Consider the following 24,092-nt stretch of genomic DNA (forward strand, 5'->3'; position numbering starts at 1 on the left):
GAATTGTAGGTGGTGCCCAAGTAGGATCCCAATCCGTGAACTAAAAATATATATAAACTTGGCACACACCAAAGGTTTCTGATGCAGAAAGGTGATTTTTAATTATACAACAGTACATACATACACAGACGTTTCGGTCTAGGACCTTCATCAATGTACGATATATTGTACTGTGAGATTCTTAGTGACTGGGCTTTGTGAGATAGACCAATCCTGTGAGGAGGCACATGAAGCCGTCCCACTGCGTGGTGGTTTGTGGAGTGTGGACGCAGTATCCGCCGCGAATCCCAAGTGCACTTGGGATTCGCGGCGGATACTGCGTCCACACTCCACAAACCACCACGCAGTGGGACGGCTTCATGTGCCTCCTCACAGGATTGGTCTATCTCACAAAGCCCAGTCACTAAGAATCTCACAGTACAATATATCGTACATTGATGAAGGTCCTAGACCGAAACGTCTGTGTATGTATGTACTGTTGTATAATTAAAAATCACCTTTCTGCATCAGAAACCTTTGGTGTGTGCCAAGTTTATATATATTTTTACCCCTACTTACCACACTCATAAAAATATACAGGCCATTAACGCTAAGAAACTTATGAAGAACTTGCAGTCATCAATAGCCCCTATCTCCTCCCTCTCATGTCCTGATTCTGCACTGAAGCATTACAATAAAACATTGCAACGTGCTCTGGATGACACTGCACCTCCTATACATAGAACAAGACGGCACAGCCACGTTTCCTGCAGCGGTGCTCCAGGTGCGCCGAACGTCTGGGGAGAAAATCCAGTCTCCCCGAAGATTTCATCCATTATAAGTTTATGCTTAAAACATACAACACTGCCCTTCACCTCTCTAAACAAACCTATTTCAAGACCCTCATCACCTCACTATCCAATAACCCAAAACGACTCTTTGACATTTTTCATTCCCTACTCAACCCAAGAGTGCAGGCCCCAACCACGGATTTCCGTGCTGACGATCTGGCCAATTATTTCACAGAAAAAATTCACCATATCCTACAGGAAATTATTTCCCAATCCCCTCATACCATGCAGTGTCTTCCCTCCCCCACTGCATCTAGCTCACTCTCTGACTTTGAACCAGTCACAGAAAAAGAAGTAATCAGGCTCGACTTGCACTAGTAAACCCATTCTGTCACATCTCCTCCTTTTCCCCTGCTGTCACCGCTCACCTAACAAAAATATTCAACCTCTCTCTTCTGGTATCTTTCCCTCCTCATTTAAACATGTCATCATACATCCATTACTTAAAAACCATCCCTCAACCAAAACTGTGCCGCTAACTATAGACCTGTCTCTAATCTTCCCTTCATCTCTAAACTCCTGGAATGCCTGGTCCACTCCTGTCTTACTCCCCTTTCACATATCAGTTTTTTGCCATTAGTCACAATCCGTCGTTTTTTTTTTAAAAATCCGATCCGGCAACTGATGCCACTGGATCCATTTTTTTCTCATAGACTTGTATTAGCGACGGATTGCCTCACTTTTCATCCATTGTTCGCCGGATCCGTCAGCAAATCTTTATCCTGCAGCCGGACACGACACACAGAGCAACGTTTTTTGTGTCCGTCAAAATTTTTTTGCTGGAATGGAAGCCTATGTGCGCAGGATCCTTCGCTGTCCGACAAGTGATGTAATCCAGCGACGGATTCCGTTTTTTAAACTGCGCATGCTCTGACACTGTGTGCGGGGGGTCTGCGGGAGTATATGGGGGTACGATTTACAGAAATTATTGGCATTGTCTCCGATGGGGCTACAATCTAAACCCACGCAAATACAGGGAGAACACATAAACTCCTTACAGATGCTGTCCTTGGTGGGATTTGAACCCTGGAACCCAGCGCTGCAGTGCTATCCACTGAGCCACCGTGCCACCCTACAATATACATTCTTGATTATCCTATGGCTATATCCTCTGTTAAAAATCTTTCTTTCAAATCCTTGGTTTGTTCTTCAAACCTATCATTATTCGAGAAAGTCCACCTCACCCTAAGAAACTGATGAACTGGAATGGATCTTATTGAAGATTGCATATGAGTGGATGAGTATAATAGTGAATTTACTATTTTTTTCCCGGTAAACAACTGTATGATTTTCGCCATCATCCTCAATGACAATCGAAATGTCCAAAAACTTCATATTTTTTCTATGCCTCCTGTTGGTTAGTTTTATGTTAAAAGGGTTATTGAACCAATATAACCATGTCAGCACTGCACATGGAGGACAACATGCTCTCTGTCACAAAAAAACCCTGTCTCTCCCAAAGGCTAAGAGATGGGATAGCGTATAAAGGGGTACAAGCTTTGCCTCTATAAATAAACATGGTCAGTGAGTTTCAAAGTTGTGATTCAAGATAAATTCAAGTAATTTCAAGATAAATTTTATCAAAGAACTGTCCAAATGACATCTCCATATGCATGTCATATACATATGTATAAGAATTCAATATCTGCTGTGACCAAAATCATACCTGGACTCTAGAGTAGTACCATAAATAATGGTCATAGGACATCCATAGAGTCCCTGACATGGGAGGGCAGGTGGTTTAAGATTTTTCTGCCTTCAGGCACGCTGACAAGATGTGCAATCCAGCATACAGTATAAACCACAGCTCTGTCTTCCAAAATAAGCAGACTGTTCTCTGTAGTCTAACTTGTTTATTTGTGAAGAGTATAGAACATGCGCGGTAAAACTGTAAAGAATACAATGACATACATAAGTATTGGGTGTTATGAATGGGTCGCCGAGGAGAAAAAAGCAAAACAAGCTAAGCCACAGAAAACCAGAGTGGTTGGTAACTATGCAGATTGCAGATCCCTGATCTTACCACACAACTAGCAGTAGCCGTGGAGCGTGCCTACGATGAACCTAGACCCCTCGTCATGGCCGGAGGACTCCATAAGCCTAAAGCAAGAAAAAGGAAAACTAACTGCCCCAGAGCAGACCCCAATGGAATAGATAGCCCCCACACATGTATTGACGGTGAAACAAGATGAAGGCACAAACACAGGCAGGAAAATAGGCTGAGCAAATGATGGGGCCCAAACTAACTAGACAGGAAAGGGAAGACACTGCAACCTGCAGAAAACCCTACAAAAAAAATGTCCAACACTTCTGATAGCAAAATTAACCCTGAAGTCACTAGACTTCTCCCACTATATCAGCACTCTGAAATATTATGAGACAGAGCAAAAAGAGACCGAACTAGTAAGGGACAAAAAGCCGATTGGCAAAATACTGATAAATAAGAGTGGAAATTCAGCTCAGCCCCCAGCCGGGGCTGGCAGACCACACAAAAAACTGAATAGACCAACAAAATCAAGTGTGAACATTAGCAGAAAAACTTAGCTTTAGATGACTGGAACAGAGCTGAAAACCAAGAGCTGACAAGCCAGAAGGAATCACCAGCAACTGAATAGGGCGTCGGCTGTCTTAAATCCAATCGGAGAATCCTGAGATCCAATCGTCATCCTCATTCTCAGGTGGCAGAGATCTCCACCGATCAAACCAGCCGCACCACCTCCCGTCACCATCAGAGGGAGTCGAGAAGGGGAACTCACAACTGGTGAACCAGAGAATGAACTCACAACAATTGGGCAGATGATCACACAGTTAACACAGATACAGCAAGCATTTAGTGTGATGCAATCTACATAGAAAAAACACAGGTGTCTAATTTCATCTACTGAATGCAGCTAATAAAACTCTCTGCACACACACTGCATTGTAGGAAAGATTGAGCTTACCAGATATGCTATTTACCAGGATAACAAATTCAATTTGGAGAATTAAGATGGAGGACGGGTAAACACGTGCATCCTATGATGTACACAAAAGCAAAATGGCCCTTCTTCATCCCAGAATACATTGCTTCCTTCCCAGAAGCACTGTTTCTATCCCATAGTGCATTGCTTCTGTTAAAGGCACAGACTATATAACGCTATCAAAAAACACTGCTATAAATTCAGCCACCAAAAGATGGTGCTATAATTAACCCAGCAGAAAAAAAAATATTGCTTTATTCAGAGCACATAACACAAGACAGACTGCCCTATATCAGAGGTCAGAACAAAGATAATAATCAATGAACATGCAGATAGGATGACAAATTCCTCCCATGCCAGAGACTATTGTACAAAGGGTCATTATTATGAATGTTGGGGAGTAAACAGAAAGTAGGAATCTTTGGGTATCTAACAATCAAACTGTAGCTATAATAAATGTTACAGTTGCTTTAAACATGACATTTCACCACATGACTTTTGGATATGGGACGGATCCCCACTTCATCTTAAAACAACCATAACTACAGTAAACCTAGGCACTAGAATAACTACACAAAACACATTATTTTGGTTGTCAAAATGGCCACAGCTTTATTTAAATCACAGAATTAAAACAACCACAGTAGGAGTCAGTTGAAGTGCTAATACATTGGGATTCACAAGTACTGTGATACCCCCAGCTATCTGACATACAGAACCAGGCCAGACAGCCATAAAGGGGCGGCACGCACTGGCTTGCTATTCAAGCATAGCCAGTAAACTTTCAGGGCACAAATGACCCTATTATCCTCACTCCTTTGCATAACCACTGTGTGGTCCCATGATTGAGGTTACTATAACAAAGTAATTGAAGTTGGCCACCAAAGCCGAGCCTGTTCACCACCATGAGGTTTTTACCTCGTCTATTAGTTAAAATGAGTCCACCTTAACTTGTCCACAACTTCCATCTGACTCCTAAACTGTCACCAAGGGGCCATTTGACACCTTGAATGGACTCGACCGCCATCAACCATTTCTATGCTATGGAAAGACTGTGCCTACAAGTAACACATTTCAAGAGCTCCAACAGAATACTTTTATCAATGCAACTCTCCCAAATTGTAATAGATAATACTTTACCCCCAAGGGTGGGTTGCACGTTAATGACCGGGACAATTTTTACAATTCTGACCACTGTCTCTTTATGAGGTAATAACTTTGGAATGCTTCTATGGATCCTGGTGATTCTGACACTGTGTCCTCGTGACATATTGTACTTCATGTTAGTGGTAAAATTTCATTCATATAACTTTGTGAAAAAAAATGGAAATTTGGCAAAAATTGTGAAAATTTTGCAATTTTCCAACTTTAAATTTTTATGCCCTTAAATCACAGAGATATGGCACACAAAATAGTTAATAAGTAACATTTCCCACATGTTTACTTTACATCAGCACAATTTTCGAACCAAAATTTTTTTTGTTAGGAAGTTATAAGGATTAAAAGTTGACCAGCGATTTCTCATTTTTACAAAACCATTTTTTTAGGGACCACATCACATTTGAAGTCACTTTGAGGGGTCTATATGATAGAAAATACCCAAAAGTGACATCATTCTAAAAACTGCACCCGATGGTACTCAAAACCACATTCAAGAAGTTTATTAACCCTTCAGGTGCTTCACAGGAATTTTTTGAATGCTTAAAAAAAAACCATTTAACTTTTTTTCACAAAAAAATTACTTCAGGTCCAATTTTTTTTATTTTACCAAGAGTAACAGGAGAAATTGGACCATAAAAGTTATTGTGCAATTTATCCTGAGTATGCTGATTCCTGATATGTTGGGGGAACCACTGTTTCGACATATGGCAGAGCTCAGAAGGGAAGGAGCGCTACTTGACTTTTTCAATGCAAAATTGGCTGGAATTGAGATCGGACGCCATGTCACGTTTGGAGAGCCCCTGATGCGCCTAAACAGTGGATACCTCCCACAAATGACACCATTTTGGAAACTAGACCCCCCAAGGAACTTATCTAGATGTGTGGTAAGAACTTTGAACCCCCAAGGGCTTCACAGAAGTTTATAATGTACAGATGTAAAATTAAAATATCATATTTTTTCCACAAAAATGATCTTTTTACCCACAATTTTTATTTTCCCAAGGGAAACAGGACCCCTAAAGATATTGTGCAATTTGTCCTGAGTACGCTGATACCCTATATTGGGGGGTAAAACACTGTTTGGGCCCATGGCAGAGCTCAGAAGGGAAGAAGCGCCGTTTGATGCAAAATTGGCTGGAATTGAGATCGGGTGCCATGTCACATTTGGAGAGCCCCTGATGTGCCAGAACAGTGGAAACCCTCCACAAGTGACCCCATTTTGGAAACTAGACCCCATAAGGAACTTATCTAGATGTGTGGTGAGAAATTTGAATCCCCAAGTGCTTCACAGAAGTTTATAATGCCCGGACGTGAAAATAAAAAAAATCATATTTTTTCCACAAACATGATCTTTTAGTCCTCAATTATATTATTTTCCTAAGGGTAACAGGAGAAATTGGACCCCAAATGGTTTGTGCAATTTGTCCTGAGTAGGCTGATATCCCATATGTGGGGGTAAACCACTGTTTGGGTGCATGGCAGAGCTTGGAAGGGAAGGAGCACCGTTTGACTTTTTCAACGCAGAATTGGCTGGAATTGAGATCAGACGCCATGTTGCGTTTGGAGAGCACCTGATGTGCCTAAACAGTGGAAACCCCCCAATTCTAACTCCAACCCTAACCCCAACACACCCCTAACCCTAATCTCAGCCCTAAGCCTGCCCCTAACCCTAACCCTAGCCTTAACCCTAACTCTAGACCTAGCCCTAGTCCTAACCTTAACGGGAAAATTTAAATAAATACATTTTTTTCATTTTATTATTTTCCCTAACTAAGGGGATGATAAAGGGAGGTTTGGTTTACTATTTTTAGCAGGTTTTTATGTTTGGCAGCTGTCATACGCTAAAAGACGTTTTTTATTGTAAAAATAGTTTTTGCATCACCACATTTTGAGAGCTATAATTTTTCCATATTTTGACCCATCGAGTCATGTTAGGTCCGATTTTTTGTGGGACGAGTTGACGTTTTTAATGGTACCATTTTCGGGCACGTGACATTTTGTGATCGCTTTTTATTCCAATTTTTGGGATGCAGAATGAACAAAAACCAGGATTTCATGAATTACTTTTGGGGGGTGCGTTTACACCGTTCCGCATGTGGTAAAAGCGATAAAGCCGTTTTATTGTTCGGGTCAGTACGATTACAGCGATACCTCATTTATGTGGTCTTTTTATGTTTTGGCGCTTTTATGCAATGAAAACATTTTTATATAAAAAATAATTATTTTTGCATTGCTTTATTCTGCGAGCTATAGCTTTTTCAATTTTTCGCTCATGATGCTATGGGATAGCTCATTTTTTGCGGGACAAGATGACGTTTTCAGCGGTACCATGGTTATTTATATCTGTCTTTTTGATCTAGTGTTATTGCACTTTTTGTTAGGCAGTATGATGATAAAGCATTGTTTTTTGCTTTGTTTTCTATTTTTATTTTTTAAGGGGTTCACTTAAGGGGTTAACTAGTAGGACAGTTTTATAGGGCAGGTCATTATGGATGCGGCAATACTGAATATGTGTACTTTTTTGTTTTTTATTTTTTTATTTCCAAAAAGTGAATTTAATAGGGAATTTTTTTTTTTTAATTTATTTAGGGATTTTTTTTATAAATTATTTTTACCCTTTTTTTTAACTTTATTTTATTGTCCCAGGAGGTGACATCACTGTAATCTGTCAGATCGCTGATCTGACACTTTACACAGCGCTGTGTCAGATCAGCGATCTGACAGGCGCTGCACAGGTTTCCTCCATGCCTGCTCTCTGCAGGCCCCCGATGGCCCCCGCAGCCATCTTGGATCCGGAGGCCTGCAGGGAAGGAGACCCTCGGACAGCGCAGCACATCGTGCTGCTCCGGGGGTTTCAGGGAAGCACGGAGGGAGCCTCCCTGCCAATGCTTCCTTAATCCCCGGTACACTGCGATCATGTTTGATCGCAGGGTGCCAGGGGTTATTGTGCCGAGGACGGTCCTTGACCACCCCTGACACATAGTGCCGGGTGTCAGCTGTGATAATCAGCTGACACCCGGCCGCGATTAGCGGCAGCCCCCCCCGGGAGTGCCGCTGATCGCTTAGACGTACTATCCCATACCCGGTCATACGGGCCCAGATACCATGGACGGGATAGTGCATCTGATGTCAGAAAAGGGTTAAACAACATTAACTTGACTCTGAAAAATGGAGGAGGGGAATTGAAGCTTCAACCATTTTGAAAAACTGCAACAAACAGCTCTACCATGCCACCCCCAGCCGCACCGCAACCAATCCCAGGGGGACTCAGCTGACTGCTGCCCATACCAAAAATGTCCCGCTGAGACCTCTCTCAGTAGGGACGTGTTTTACATTTTTTAACAACAAACAGCTTCACCATGCCACCCCCAGATGCACCACAACCAGTCCAGGGTGACCCAGCAGACTGTTGCCCATACTAAAAATTGTCCCGTTGATACCTCTCTCAGTACAGACCCATTTTCAATTTTAAGAACAAACCGCTCCACCATGCCACCCCCAGCTGCACTGCAACCAGCCGAGGGGGACCCAGCTGACTGTTGCCAAAAAATAAATAATTGCTTTAATTCAGTTCCTGAAATGTATATGAGTGAGGATGAAACACCATGTATGTACATATAAGTTACAGTTTACAACCAAGGTATACAACAGGTTGATACTGGAAAATCTCCCATCATAAGGTCAGATATAGTCAGTGATGGCAATGTTATGTTATATGCTGCAACAATAAATGAGGAGAAGCTGCCTGCTCCTCTACATCAGTTACAGACCGACACGGCTCTCAAATCACGAGCTGCACTTAACCCGTTAGTGACGGGGCCAATTTTTTAAATTCTGACCAATGTCACTTTATGTGGTGATAACTCTGGAACACTTCAACAAATCCCATTGATTTTGAGACTGCTTTTTCGTGGCACATTATAATTTATGATAATAGTAAATTTAGGTTGATATGCTTTGTGTTTATTTATACAAAATATCAGAAACTTGACAAAAATGTAAAAAAAAATTGCAATTTTCAAACTGTGATGATTATTCCTTTAATCCAGATAGTCAAGTCACACAAAAACATTAATAAATAACATTTCCCTCATGTCTGCCTTACATCAGCACCATTTTAAAAATGCTAATTAATTTTGTTAGCCTTTTAGGAGGTTTAAAAATGTAGCAGTAATTTTTCATTTTTTCAAGGAATTTTCAAAATTTATTTTTTTTGAGGGACCTATCCAGGTTTGAAGTGACTTTAGGGGTGCTATATATTGGAAAACCCCAAACGTGATACCATTTTAAAAACAGCACCTCCTGACATGCTGAAAGCTGCTGTCATGTAGTTTATTAACCCTTCAGGTGATATTCAGGAATTAATGCAAAGTGGTGTAGCAGGAATGAAAGTGTTTTTCTACCACCTAAATGTCGCTAACTTCTGAACAGGCCGCTATAGCCGGGAGACTCTGAGGCCGCTATTTGGCCATGACCTGCTATGGCAAACATCAGGACTACACAATCATGATCTCGGTGTGTCAATTAGATTAAAGCGGAAACCCCCACAATCTATTAACCATTTATTTGATGTAGTCACTTTTGACAGCAGCAACTAAGGGGTTAAACAGATATGGACGGTGACAACACTGATCGTTTGTGATACAGCAAGTTGTCAGCTATAGTGTACAGCTGACAGCTGCTGGATTGTCACCTGTATGGGGATGATATTCAGTTATATCTCAGGTCAGTAAAAAGACGTATTGGCGGTCATTAAGGGGTTAAATAGCATGAAATATAATATGTAGGTCTAGTATAAGCTGCCTGCAGCCATAGGTGTATGTGTAGCAAACTGCAAGTTCTGTATCCCAATCAGTCACGCAATGTACATACAATAGATTAGAGATAGGGCTGAAAACTGGGCCCATGATATGTCCTCCGGAGCAAGGTGCAGAATCAAACTAGGAGTGCCCCCTCAATGCCCTGCCATGTGCTGAGTTATTAGTGCCCACTCACTGCCCACCATATGCTGCGTTATTAGTGCCCCACTCACCGCCCTTCCCTGTGCTGAGTTACTCCCCAAATATTTATTTTATATACAGTATGATGAAACCTACATATTAAAGCTCCAGGTAATCCACTCATACATGTGCTATCCACCATCTTAGGTAATATAAAATGAGAACTTGGTGGGTATACACTGATCTTGTAAAATATGAGGGGGACAATATACAGAAACAGGATGGATATATCAGGCAGGACAGTGTGCGACATAAGAGGACTAAAAGCTGCCATAACTACAGAAATAAAGAACTAAGCTGGAAGTCAGGTCCAGATTATACGTACAGCAAGGAAAACCTGTTTACACAGGATCTTTATACACAGCATTATCCGTATATAACAGAGTGAGAAGTGATAACATGTACCTCAGGTATGTATCCATGATAAGTATACAGCACATGTGGATGGAGGCTTTATACAGATACCACATATATAGTGAAAGCAACCTGGTTGCCTTGAATCTGTACACACAAGATGATCAGCATATAGCAAAGATGATGTCACAAACAGGTCACAAGACTCCATAAATGGGAAGGGGAGAGGGAATAATCAGCACAGCAGGGCCACTACACACAGCATTGCCATGAAGTGCAGCCACTCCTCATCAAACACACACCATCCCCCAACTCTTCCCCTCTCACCCTTGTCTCCAGCACATGTGGCCACAGAACTAATGACAGACAATATATGTGTCCATGCTCTGTCCTCACATACATATACCATCCCCAACTGCTCTCCTCTCACCAGTGTCCAGTAAACCCAGCTTCACCATGTTATTGGCAGACCCTGTGTCATGGCCGATATCTGCTTATAGCCCTTTGTTTCTCATATTATACAGTCAGTAGCACACAAAGCTCATGAAGACTCTCTACAATACAGCCATAATGTGACATATCAGACATGTCTGCAGGGAGGTCACACAGGAGCTGTCTCAGCAGTGTGTGTAATAACCTGTAGCAGCCACACGAGTGAACTTGGTGGCCACATGAATCTCTGAGGTAATATTAATCCAATATATGATGTAGGAGCTGATACAACACTAAAACTTGATGCCTGAGGTGAATGTGCTCCTACAGTGCTGTGCAAATTAATTGGGACAAAGCATTTTTTTAAGTAAAATCGTACGTTGGGTACCAGTCAGTGATTCAAACCAGTTTTAACTGCTTTCAACAGGTGTGAGTGCCTGTTCAAAGCAGTTAAACTGGTTTGAATCACTGACTGGTACCCAACTTACAATTTAACTTAAAAAATGCTTTGTCCCAATTAATTTGCACAGCACTGTATCATCTGTCATGTGAGATGATGACCCCCAGTATTACACTCCCTGACACTGCAGCCATGAGGGAACATGGTGGCTACATGAATTTCTGAGGTAATATTAATCTCAACCATGATGTTGGAGCCAGCAGTAAGGTGAAATGATAAACCCCCAGTATTATACTTCCCTGAAACTGCAGTGATGTCTTCTCCATTTCATCTGGTGAAAGAGGTAGAAAGACATTTACCTACTCTATATAAAACCGATGGTTTCTTTATTTGTGCTAAACTGACCACATTATGATGAAGTGGTAGAAGATTTGAATAAAACATTTTTTATTGGTTCATTAGCTGTTTCATCTCCATTGTGGTGCTATTCACTTGAAAATTAAACATGCAAATTTCCAGCAAAACCAAGGGGGCGTTGGCAGAGATTCTTCACTGGTGGTGTGTACTTTTTCCCTAGGAGGAGTCATGCAGGAGAAAAAATTAAAAAAAAAAAGTACTTCAAATTTGAATGAAGTTTTTTCTGCACTGTTTTTCTAGTCTGTGGATACAATTTATGCAGAGTATGGATAAAATTTGGTTAAATGCTATCCACTTTGCTGCTATTGTATGCTCTTGTGGATTTTCTGTTTGAAAATATGGATGTAAGGTTTAAACGGTAATATTCCACCTTGTGCCATGTTGGCATTAGGAGATACATAAGCCATGAAGTGCTTCCCTGGGAAATAGGCAAATATCCCCTTCAGAGAAGTGTAATGTATTTTTACCTGTCTCTTTAAGAAAGGAAATCTTGTGACTGGAAGGTTAAAGACAGGAAGTGGGTTGGGAGAGTTTCAGTTTAGCCTGATGAGGGAAATGTGATGCTGTGTGCTGGAGGAAGAACGAGAAGAATAAAGTACAGTTAAACCGTTCTCTCTTGATTTCCTTATACAGTGTGGACATTACAAGGAGGATGACAGATACTCCAGTGCCACCTATTGGAGGTCGCTATCTGGAAAGTCAATTTTGACCCTTTAACCCCTTCACTACCAAGGGTGGTTTGCACGTTAACTCCCGGGCCAATTTTTACAATTCTGACCACTGTACATTTATGAGGTCATAACTCTGGAACGCTTCCATGGATCCCGGTGATTCTGACATTGTTTTCTCGTGACATATTGTACTTCATGTTAGTGGTAAAATTGCATTCAAATAACTTGCGTTTATTTGTGAAAAAAACGGAAATTTGGCAAAAATTTTGAAAATTTCGCAATTTTCCAACTTTGAATTTTTATGCCCTTAAATCACAGTGATACGGCACACAAAAAACTTAATACATAACATTTCCCACATGTTTACTTTACATCAGCAAAATTTTGGAACCAACATTTTTTTTTGTTAGGAAGTTATAAGGGTTAAAAATTGACCAGCGATTTCTCATTTTTGCAACACCATTTTATTTTTAGGACCACTTCACATTTGAAGCCACTTTGAGGGGTCTATATGATAGAAAATACCCAAAAGTGACACCATTCTAAAAACTGCACCCCTTAAGGTGCTTAAAACCACATTCAAGAAGTTTATTAACCCTTTAGGTGCGTCACAGGAATTTTTTGAATATTAAAAAAAAATGAACATTTAACTTTTTTTCACAAAAAAAATACTTCAGGTTCAATTTTCTTTATTTTACCAAGGGTAACAGGAGAAATTGGACTGCAAAAGTTATTGTGCAATTTGTCCTGAGTACGCTGATACCTGATATGTGGGGGGAACCACTGTTTCGGCGCATGGCAGAGCTCAGTAGGGAAGGAGCGCCGTTTGACTTTTTCAAAGCAAAATTGGCTGGAATTCAGATCGGACGCCATGTCGCGTTTGGAGAGCCCCTGATGTACCTAAACAGTGGAAACCCCCCAAGTGACCCCATTTTGGAAACTAGACCCCCCAAGGAACTTATCTAGATATGTGGTGAGAACTTTAAACCCACAAGGGCTTCACAGAAGTTTATAACGTACAGCGGTACAATTAAAAAATCATATTTTTTCCACAAAAATGATCTTTTCACCCCCAATTTTTATTTTTCCAAGGGTAACAGGACCCTAAAAGTTATTGTGCAATTTGTCCTGAGTACGCTGATACCCCATATGTGGGTGTAAATGACTATTTGGGCGTATAGCAGAGCTCGGAAGGGAAGCAGCTCCATTTGACGTTTTTGGCTAGAATTGAGATCGGACACCATGTCGTGATTGGAAAACCCCTGATGTACCAAAACAGTGGAAACCCCCCACAAATGACACCATTTTGGAATCTAGACCCCCCAAGGAACTTATCTAGATGTGTGGTGAGAACTTTGAACCCCCAAGGGCTTCACAGAAGTTTATAACGTACAGCAGTACAATTAAAAAATCATATTTTTTCCACAAAAATGATCTTTTCACCCTCAATTCTTATTTTTCCAAAAGTAACAGGACCCTAAAAGATATTGTGCAATTTATCCTGAGTACGCTGATACCCCACATGTGGGTGTAAACCACTATTTGGGCGCATGGCAGAGCTCGGAAGAGAAGCAGCGCCATTTGACGTTTTTGGCTGGAATTGAGATCGGACACCATGTCGCGTTAGGAAAGCCCCTGATGTACCAAAACAGTAGAAACCCCCACAAATGACACCATTTTGGAAACTAGACCCCCCAAGGAACTTATCTAGATGTGTGGTGAGCACTTTGAACCCCCCAGTGCTTCACTGAAGTTTATAACGTCCGGGCGTGAAAATAAAAAAATCGTATTTTTTCCACAAACATCATCTTTTAGTCCCCATTTTTTTATTTTCCCAAGGGTAACAGGAGAAATTGGACCCCAAAAGTTGTTGTCCAATTTGTCCTGAGTACGCTGACACCCCATATGTGGGAGAAAACTACTGTATGGGGACACGTCGGGGCTCGGAAGGGAAGTAGTGACGTTTTGGAATGCAGACTTTGATGGAATGGTCTGTGGGTGTCATGTTGCCTTTGGAGAGCCCCTAATGTACCTAAACAGTGGAAACCCCCCACAAATGATCCCATTTTGGAAACTAGACCCCCTGGGGAACTTATCTAGATGTGTGGTGAGCACTTTGAACCCCCCAGTGCTTCACAGAAGTTTATAACGACCGGGCGTGAAAATAAAAATATCGTATTTTTTCAACAAACATCATCTTTTAGTCCCCATTTTTTTATTTTCCCAAGGGTAACAGGAGAAATTTGACCCCAAAAGTTGTTGTCCAATTTGTCCTGAGTACGCTGATACCTCATATGTGGGAGAAAACTACTGTATGGGCACACGTCGGGGCTCGGAAGGGAAGTAGTGACGTTTTGGAATGCAGACTTTGATGGATTGGTCTGCGGGTGTCATGTGCGTTTGGAGAGCCCCTGATGTACCTAAACTATTGAAACTCCCCACAAGTGACCCCATTTTGGAAACTAGACCCCCCACGGAGCTTATCTAGATGTGTGGAGAGCACTTTGAACCCCCAAGTGCTTCACAGAAGTTTATAATGCCTGGGCGTGAAAATAAAAAAAACATTTTTTTCCGCAAAATTATATTTTTGCCCCCAATTTTTTATTTTCCTAAGGGTAACAGGAGAAATTGGACCCCAAAAGTTGTTTTGTAATTTGTCCTGAGTAGGCTGATACCCTACATGTGGGGGTAAAACACTGTTTGGGCGCATGGCAGAGCTTGGAAGGGAAGGAGCACCATTTGACTTTTTCAACGCAGAATTGGCTGGAATTGAGATCAGACGCCATGTTGCCTTTGGAGAGCACCTGATGTGCCCAAACAGTGGAAACCCCCCAATTATAACTCCAACCCTAACCTCAACACACCCCTAACCCTAATCTGAGCCCTAGCCCTAACCCTAGCCCTAACCCTAGCCCTAACCCTAACCCTAGCCCTAACCCTAACCCTAGCCCTAACCCTAGCCCTAACCCTAACCCTAGCCCTAACCCTAACCCTACCCTAACCCTAGTGGGAAAATGGAAATAAATACATTTTCTTTTAGTTTTATTATTTTTCCCTAACTAAGGGGGTGATAACGGGGGGTTTGATTTACTATTTATGGCGGTTTTTATGTTTGGCGGCTGTCGCACGCTAAAAGACACTTTTTATTGTAAAAATAGTTTTTGCATCACCACATATTGTGAGCTATAATTTTTCCGTATTTTGACCCACCGAGTCATGTGAGGACTTATTTTTTGCGGGACGAGTTGATGTTTTTATTGGTACCATTTTCGGGCACGTGACATTTTTTGATCACTTTTTATTCCGATTTTTGGGACGCAGAATGAACAAAAACCAGCGTTTCATGAATTTCTTTTGGGGGGTGCGTTTACACCGTTTCCGCGTGCGGTAAAATTGATAAAGCGTTTTTATTCTTCGGGTCAGTACGGTTACAGCGATACCTCATTTAGGTCGTTTTTTTATGTTTTTTGCAATGAAAACAATTTTATATAAATTATTTTTGTATCGCTTTATTCTGCGAGCTATAACTTTTTTATTTTTTTGCGGATGATGCTGTATGGCAGCTCGTTTTTTGCGGGACAAGATGACGTTTTCAGAGGTACCATGGATATTTATATGCGTCTTTTTGATCGCGCGTTATTGCACTTTTTGTTCGGTGGTATGATAATAAATCATTATTTTTTGCTTCGTTTTTTATTTTTATTTTTTAAGGGGTTCGCTAAAGGGGTTAACTAATGGGACAGTTTTATAGGGCAGTTCATTACGGACGCGGCGATACCAAATATGTGTACTTTTATTGTTTTTGGTTTTTTTTATTTTGAAAAAATGGATTTATTGGGGAATATTTTTTTTTTTTTTTACTAATTTATTTAGCGATTTTTTTTAAATTATTTTTAACACTTTTTTTTTTTTTTTTACTTTATTACCTTGTCCCAGGTGGGACATCACTGTCCTGTGACAGATCGCTGATCTGTCACATCACAGATCACTGTGACAGATCAGCCATCTGTCACAGGCACTACTGCAGACTTCCTCATGCCTGCGCTTTGCAGGCAGTGAGGAAGTCAGCTCCCTGCAGGCCCCCGTCGCCATCTTGGATCCGGGGGCCTGTAGGGAAAGAGCCCCCCACAGCAGCGCTGCACATTGCGCTGCCGTGGGGGGCTCAGGGAAGCACGGAGGGAGCCCCCTCCCTGCCGATGCTTCCCTTTAACCCCCGGTACATCGCGATCGCGTTTGATCGCGGTGTGCAAGGGGTTAACGTGTCGGGGGCGGTCCGTGACCGCCCCTGACACATTGTGCCGGGTGTCAGCTATGATAATTAGCTGACACGCGGCCGCGATCAGCGGCGCTCACCCCGTGGGCGCCGCTGATCGCTGGGACGTAATATTCCGTCCATGGTAGTTAGGTCCAGTGTCACATGGACGAAATATTACGTCCTTTGTAGGTAAGGGGTTAACGACACTTGTCACTTGAGTTAGGATATGAAACCAAATCTGTAAGGCTATGGAACTCTATGTAATTTGATGATGATGATGCCTGATTTATTGATTTGTTTAATTACTTGGATTTGGGGTTCAATTTGGATTTGGACACATTTCTTTTGGACATAATATTACAACTGTTAACTACCTGATAAGGAAAGTTTAGAATACACATCGCCAGAAAAAAGGATAAAATAGATGCCTTTCTTCCATCATTTATGCTACTCGTGCTTTTTAATTAGCATATAATATTGTTTTTCTTACTTACATAAGCCATTTTGTTTGAAACCATGAAGTAAAAATGTCAGAATTCACGGATCCACCCAATAATTCCTTGAGTTGATTGTGTGTCCCTAGGTAAGATGTAGTCAGTGGAGATACATATATAGGATAACCCAGGGGTTGATCACAGGAGGAGTTGATTAAATTTCTTAAAACATGTTTGTTGTTTTGAATGCTCCCTCTTTCATGATCCCGATTCCGAAAAAAAATCAGTTCCTGTTGTTGTCCAGCCCAAAGTCCTCTTACACATTCTTTATTTACCTGCAACAGAACAATAACATAATTATACATCATAGATAAGTCTGGAAAACGTACTGTATATGTACATATGTATTAGTGAGTATTGATACAGTGGGGAAATAAGTGGCCTGGACTGTTCTTTTACACTATCTCTTAGATAAATCTATTCTCGGCCCTCTTCAATCCAGTTTCCGCTCTTTATACTCAACTGAAACTGCCCTCACTAAAGTCTCTAATGATCTACTAAAAGCTACATCTAATGGTCATTACTCCATGCTAATTCTCCTGGATCTCTCTGCAGCATTCGACACTGTGGATCATCAGCCCCTACTCACTGTGCTCCACTCCATTGGCCTCAAAGACACCGTTCTCTCATGGCTCTCCTCCTATCTCTCTGACAGCTCCTTCACTGTATCTTTTGCTAGCTCCTCCTCCTCTCATCTTCCTCTTACTGTTGGGGCTCCTCAAGGATCAGTTCTAGGCCCCCTCCTCTTCTCTTTGCATACTGCCTCTATTGGACAAACAATTAGTAGATTTGGTTTCCAGTACCATCTCTTTGCTGATGACACCCAATTATACACCTCCTCTCCTGACATCACGTTTGCCTTTTTAGACAACACCAGTGATTGTCTCACCACTATCTCCAACATCATGTCCTTCCTCTATCTGAAACTGAACCTGTCAAAAACCAAACTCCTTTTGTTTCCTCCCTCTACTAACCTACCTTGTCATTTCTGTGTGTGGCTCTACCATTACTCCCCAGCAACATGCCTGCTGTTTTGGGGTCATACTTGATTTGAGCTTTCTTTCACCCCCCACATCTGATCACTGGCTCGCTCTTGTTATCTGCACCTCAAAACATTTCTATCATTCAACCTTTTCTGTTGTGAATTCACTTTCTGGCCTACCTCTGGTTACTAATGAAGGTAGTGGAGCTGGTTATATTGACAGAGGGGTCGCAAGTTCTCTTTCCGGGCTCCCTCTGGTGGTTACTGGAGGTAATGGAGCTGATCTAATTACCAGAAGCCTGCCACCTGATAATGACTGGAGGATGACTGGAGATCTGGAGTTTCTGACTGGATTTGTGACAGCCAACTTCCTCTATCCCTGCTGGTGATTTTTTCCTGCCTCCTGAGGTCTTAGTTTCCAGCTCAGTCCCTGCATGCTCAGCTAAGTGTTCTTTTGCTATTGTTCACATTTTATCTGGTTTTGTCTATTTCAGTTTTGTGTGGTCAGCCAGCTCCGGCTGGGGCTGTGCTGAATTTCCATCCTTATGTTACTGCTTGTGCCAGTTTGTTTTTGTCCCTTATTAGATTGGTCTCTTTTTGCTCTGCTTATAGAATATACCAGAGTGCTGATATAGTGGGCAAAGTCTAGTGACTTCAGTATTTTTCTATCAGACATGTTGGGCATTTTTTGCAGGGCTTTTTGTGTGATTGCAGACAGAGTTTTTCCTTTCCTGTCCTGTCTAGTTAGTGTGGGCCCCATCATTTGCTCAGTCTATTTTTCTACGTGCGTTTGTGTTTTCATCTTGTCTCACCGTCATTATATGTTTGGGGGCTATCTATTCCTTTGGGGTCTGCTCTGGGGCAGTTTAGATTTCCCCTTTCTTGCTTTAGGCTTATTTAGTTCTCCGGCTGTGTCAAGGCATCTAGGATCATCGTAGGTATGCTCCACTGCTACTGCTAGTTGTGTGGATAGGATAAGGGGTCTGCAATCCGCTTAGTTACCAACCTCTCTGGTTTTCTGTGGCTTAGCTTGGTCTTGCTTTCCTCCTCGGTGACCCAATCATTACACTGGCTACCCATCACTCCAGAATTCAGTCCCCTCTAAAATGTAAAGTGCTGCGGAATATGTTGGCGCTATAGAAATACTTGTAAAATTATTATTATTATTTAATCTCTTGCTGATTTTGTAAGTTTTCCCACTGACAAAGACAGAGCAGTCTATAATTTTAAGGGTAGGTTAATTTTAACATTGAGAGATAGAATATCTACAGTTGTGGCCAAAAGTATTGACAACCCTGTAATTTTGTCTTAAATGAAAAAACACAAATAGAATTGTCCTAAAGCCAAATTGGATATAATTCCACACCAAACATAAAAAAGAGGGTGGGCAAAAGTATTGGCACTGTTCAAAAAATCATGTGATGCTTCTCTAATTTGTGTAATTAACAGCACCTGTAACTTACCTGTGGCACCCAACAGGTGTTGGCAATAACTAAATCACACTTGCAGCCAGTTGACATGGATTAAAGTTGACTCAACCTCTGTCCTGTGTCCTTGTGTGTACCACATTGAGCATGGAGAAAAGAAAGAAGACCAAAGAACTGTCTGAGGACTTGAGAAACCAAATTGTGAGGAAGCATGAGCAATCTCAAGGCTATAAGTCCATCTTTGAAGACCTGAATGTTCCTGTGTCTACCATGCGCAGTGTCATCAAGAAGTTTAACCCCTCCCTGACATCCGACGTACTATCCCGTCCACGGTACCCGGGCCCGTATGACCGTGGACGGGATAATACGTTGGGCACTTTAATGCGATACCGCGACTTAACAGCCAATCGCAGCGTTTCTCATTGTTTCAGCCAATCAGCTTGGCTGAAACAATGATGTCCTAGGCTGGGATCGAGTACCGATGTACTCGATCCTAGAGGAGTACCGGTGTACTCGATCCTAGAGCCGGTGCCTGGCAATGCCAGGCACCGGCAAAAAGCACCCGGATTGGCGCGATCGCCGATCTAATCGATCGCGCCGATCGCAGTGCACAGCGGCGCTATATCGCCACTGTGCCCTGCCAGTACCGGCCCGGATCAGTGCTATATTAGCAGGGCCTGCAGCAGGGCCTGCAGGAGCTGGCTGGCGCGATCGATTAGATCGGCGATCGCGCCGACCACAGGGCACAGCTGCGGTCACCATGTGACCGCTCTGTGCCCTGCTGGTGACCTGGGCATGACCTGCCTAGTAATCGTAGCTGTGAGCTCCGATTCGAGGCAGTTGCCATGGTCACCAGGCAGATCAGGGATTGGTGGATCGATGTAATCATTCGATCCCACCAATGACAGGTCACAGCAGCGATGTGACCACTCTGTGACCTGCCCCTGACCTGCCTCTGACCTGTCTGACCTGTCTGCAGGGGTCCTCACTCTAGCTGAGGATTCCTGCAGAGAGGTCGGACGCAGCAAGAGCTCCTGTGCTGGGTATTGTGGTGCCACAGCTTGTAGCATCACAATCCCTGCAGAAAAGAAAGAAGAAAGAAAAACCCGCCAACTGTAAGTGTTCCTGATCCCTGATCCCCTGCCCAATCTATCTACACCCCCCATCTATCTTCATCCCCCCATCCCTCCACCCTAATCCCCCCATCCCCCTTCCCCCTATTTTTACCCCCCTCCACCCCACTTTTGCGCCACCTCCGTGCGCAGCCGCCGAGCGTTGATCGGTGATGCCGTTCACCGATCACACTCGTGCTCGCTTTTTTTCCTTAGCCCCCTTTGCGCCACCTCCGTACACACATCCCGCAGCTGCAAAACTTGGATAAGTGACACACGTCACTTATCCAAGTTTGTGCCTGCCGTTTTTCATTTTTCTCACACCCCTTTGTGCCACCTAACTACAACCCTAACTGATCCCTGCCCAATCTCTCTTCATCCACCCCAATCCCCACATCCCCCTTCCCCCTATTTTTATCCCCCTCCACCCCACTTTTGCGTCACCTCCGTGCGCAGTTGCTGAGCGTTGATCGGTGACGCAGTTCACCGATCAACACTCGTGCTCGCTTTTTTTCCTTAGCCCCCTTTGCGCCACCTCCGTACACACATCCCGCAGCTGCAAAACTTGGATAAGTGACACAGTTCACTTATCAGAGTTTGTGCCTGCCGTTTTCCTTTTTTTTTTTTCACCCCCCCCTTGCCCCACCCCGTGCGCACATCCAGCAGCCTAGTTTTGATAAGTGACACTTATCAGCTAGGGCCTGCTGTTTTAGACTTTTTTCCACAGCTTTTTCTTTACAGAAAGTTTACGCCAATCACTCCTAACCCCTCACGTATACATACAGTTTTCAATAAAGTGCACACCCAAGCACCATATTTACACAAAAATGTCATCATATTCATCCCAACAGTGCTATTCAATGGAGGAGGCATATGCTATACTTGCCTCCGACACTGATAGCGATTTGGATGAGGATCCGACTTTTCTTTATTTTTCGGATTCTTCATCCTCTTCTTCTTCCTCTTCCCCCTCCTCATCTTCCTCCTCGGGTCCTGCGGAACCGCCACGCAGACGCTCCAGGACAGAAGATGAGGCAGCGCCCACCATGCCTGCAGCTGACCCAGTGCTCCCCATATTGACCTCGCCCCCCGAAAATTACGAGCCACTGATTCCTGATTTTGTGGCAGAATCAGGAATCAAGTTTGACACCACTGGCCTCACAGAAATTGACTTTTTCAAAGTCTTTTTCTCTGAGGATTTTGTTAACCTCATGGTGGAGCAAACTAATTTGTACGCTCAAATAAAAACATATACACAGAGGCGCAAAACGCTAAATCCCGATACCTGCAGCAGCAGATATGGACAAAACCACCTAATTTGTCCTATAGTAAAAATCAATTAACATGTAATAATTATTTGCGCTAGCAAAGTAGACCAGGGAAAAGACTGCACATAAAAAAATATGTATAGATAATGAATACACCCTCCCCTTCTTGCAAAAGGAATAGTGCCGTCCAGCAGTAATTGCAGAGAGTGATAATAAAGTGAGTCTCAAAATGGACAGAGCAGTACCTTCATTCCAATGGAGTAAGGGGTAGTGGAGATATCCTGGCTCCAAAAGGGTCCCAGTGCAGAAGCGACAGTACAAACGGCAACAGTTCAAACGGCAAAACCGGATTCCAGATCCTTGGAGCACAGTTCCCGAGTGGAGGCAACAGTTCAGAAGAAAAGAGTCCAATGAAAATTACCGGCTTTCAAATCCTTGGAGCGCACGTTAAAACCGTGAGACTTGGACGCTGTCCCGGCCGGTGACAGACGTCCACCTACCCGTGTGGCAGCCGCTAATAAACGGCGAAATAAGTGGCGTGTGTAGGTTCAAAGCCAGCAAGGTACGGCGAACCCCGCAGGACCTTGCGTGATGTCACGGTCACGTGAGGAATCACGTGACTGGCTAGTGAGCGCGAATTGGACCACAAAGCTATCTTACGCGTTTCGGAATCGTCGGATTGCAAACAATTCAATCTCACTGTTTAAGCCATTAGGGACCAGTGTGTTCATTTCAAATATTAACCTACTTTTTTCCCTCGACATTTGTGGGATGAAGTTCCCTTTCCTCCAACTTTTTTTAACCACTCTTATACCAGTAACTTGGATATTCTTAATGGAGCCTCCATGATGATTGATAAAGTGGTGTGAGAGGGGGTGACCAGTAAATCTATTCCCAATGTTGCGCAAATGTTCAGCTATCCGAACATTCATCGGGCGTATAGTTCGCCCAATGTACAATTTCCCACAGGGACAAGTAATACCATATATGACCCCTGTAGTATCGCAGGTTATAAAATCTTTAATTTGTACCTCCGCAAATTTATTTGTGATCACTAATTGCTTCTTGGTAGCCAATTTTTTACAGGGGCCACACTTTCTGCAGGGAAAAAAAACAACTGGTAGTTTTTCTTAATTTAATATAGCATTTCTCAGAGGATTAGAGATAGGAGGGGCTATCATATTTCCCAAATTTTGCGCCTTCCTAAAAATAAACCTAGGATGTAAAGGTAGAGATTCCCCTATAACTTTATCGTTCCTCAGAATATTCCAATGTGTCTCAACAATTTTTTTGAGGATTAAAAAATATTTTGTAATTATGGGGATTTCTTCTATAATGAAGTTATCCTTACTTCTCTTCCGTTGTACCAATAGTTGATCCCTTGGTATCTTCTCCACTAATTCTTTTGTTTTTTGCAAAGAAATTGGATCATAACCTTTATTGGAGAACATTTTCATCATTGTCTCTGCCTCTCTATTAAAATCCTCCCTTCTGGAGCAGTTGCGGCGAGCTCTGATAAATTGGCTTTTTGGAACATTTAGCAACCTTTGGAATGAAGGTACTGCTCTGTCCGTTTTGAGACTCACTTTATTATCACTCTCTGCAATTACGGCTGGACGGCACTATTCCTTTTGCAAGAAGGGGAGGGTGTATTCATTATCTATACATATTTTTTTATATGCAGTCTTTTCCCTGGTCTACTTTGCTAGCGCAAATAATTATTACATGTTAATTTGTACGCTCGTCAATTTTTGGAGCAAAACCCGCGTTCAACATTTTCATACTGGTCTCCTGTAGACACAGTTGAAATACCGCATTTTCCGCTTTGTAAGACGCACTTTTTTTCCCCCAAAATTGAGGGGAAAAAGGGGGTGCGTCTTACAAAGAGGATATACATTTGCGCTGCCGCTGAGGGTACTTGCCGCGGCACTCTGTGCCCTGATGCTGCCGCTGCGCTGTCCGCCGGTTCTTACCGCCACCGCCGCGGTCCTGTCCCCGGTGGTTTCTGCCGCCGCCGCGCTCTGTCCCGTTCAGCGTGGGGGGTCTCTGCCGCTCCATGCCTGCTTTCCTGTGGCTTTCTTCCTGGAAAATGGCCGCCGCGCATGCGCAGATGGACATCTTGGCACTGAAATCTCGGGAGACAGCGCAGTGGCATCATCAGGGCACAGAGTGCCGCGGCAAGTACCCTCAGAACGGGACAGAGCGCGGCGATGGCGGCAAACACCGGGGTACAGGAGCGCGGCGGTGGTGGTAAGAACCGGGGGACAGAGCGCGGCGATGGCGGTAAGAACCGGGGGAGAGCGTGGTGGTGGTGGTAAGAACCGGGGGA

At 42.9% G+C, this 24,092-nt stretch overlaps 1 protein-coding gene across 1 annotated transcript in view; it reads right to left on the minus strand.

Moving 5' to 3' along the window:
• LOC141054931 (pecanex-like protein 2) overlaps positions 1 to 24,092 on the minus strand; it is a 2,173,030-nt gene that overhangs the window by 205,966 nt on the left and 1,942,972 nt on the right. The window contains exon 30 of the mRNA XM_073551818.1: positions 16,975 to 17,249. Coding sequence (XP_073407919.1) covers positions 16,975 to 17,249 — 275 coding nt within the window. The remainder of the gene's footprint in view (positions 1 to 16,974; positions 17,250 to 24,092) is intronic.

The sequence above is a fragment of the Dendrobates tinctorius genome, unplaced genomic scaffold, assembly GCF_039654945.1.
Source record: "Dendrobates tinctorius isolate UK_male_01 unplaced genomic scaffold, ASM3965494v1 ptg000181l, whole genome shotgun sequence".
Taxonomy (NCBI): domain Eukaryota; kingdom Metazoa; phylum Chordata; class Amphibia; order Anura; family Dendrobatidae; genus Dendrobates; species Dendrobates tinctorius.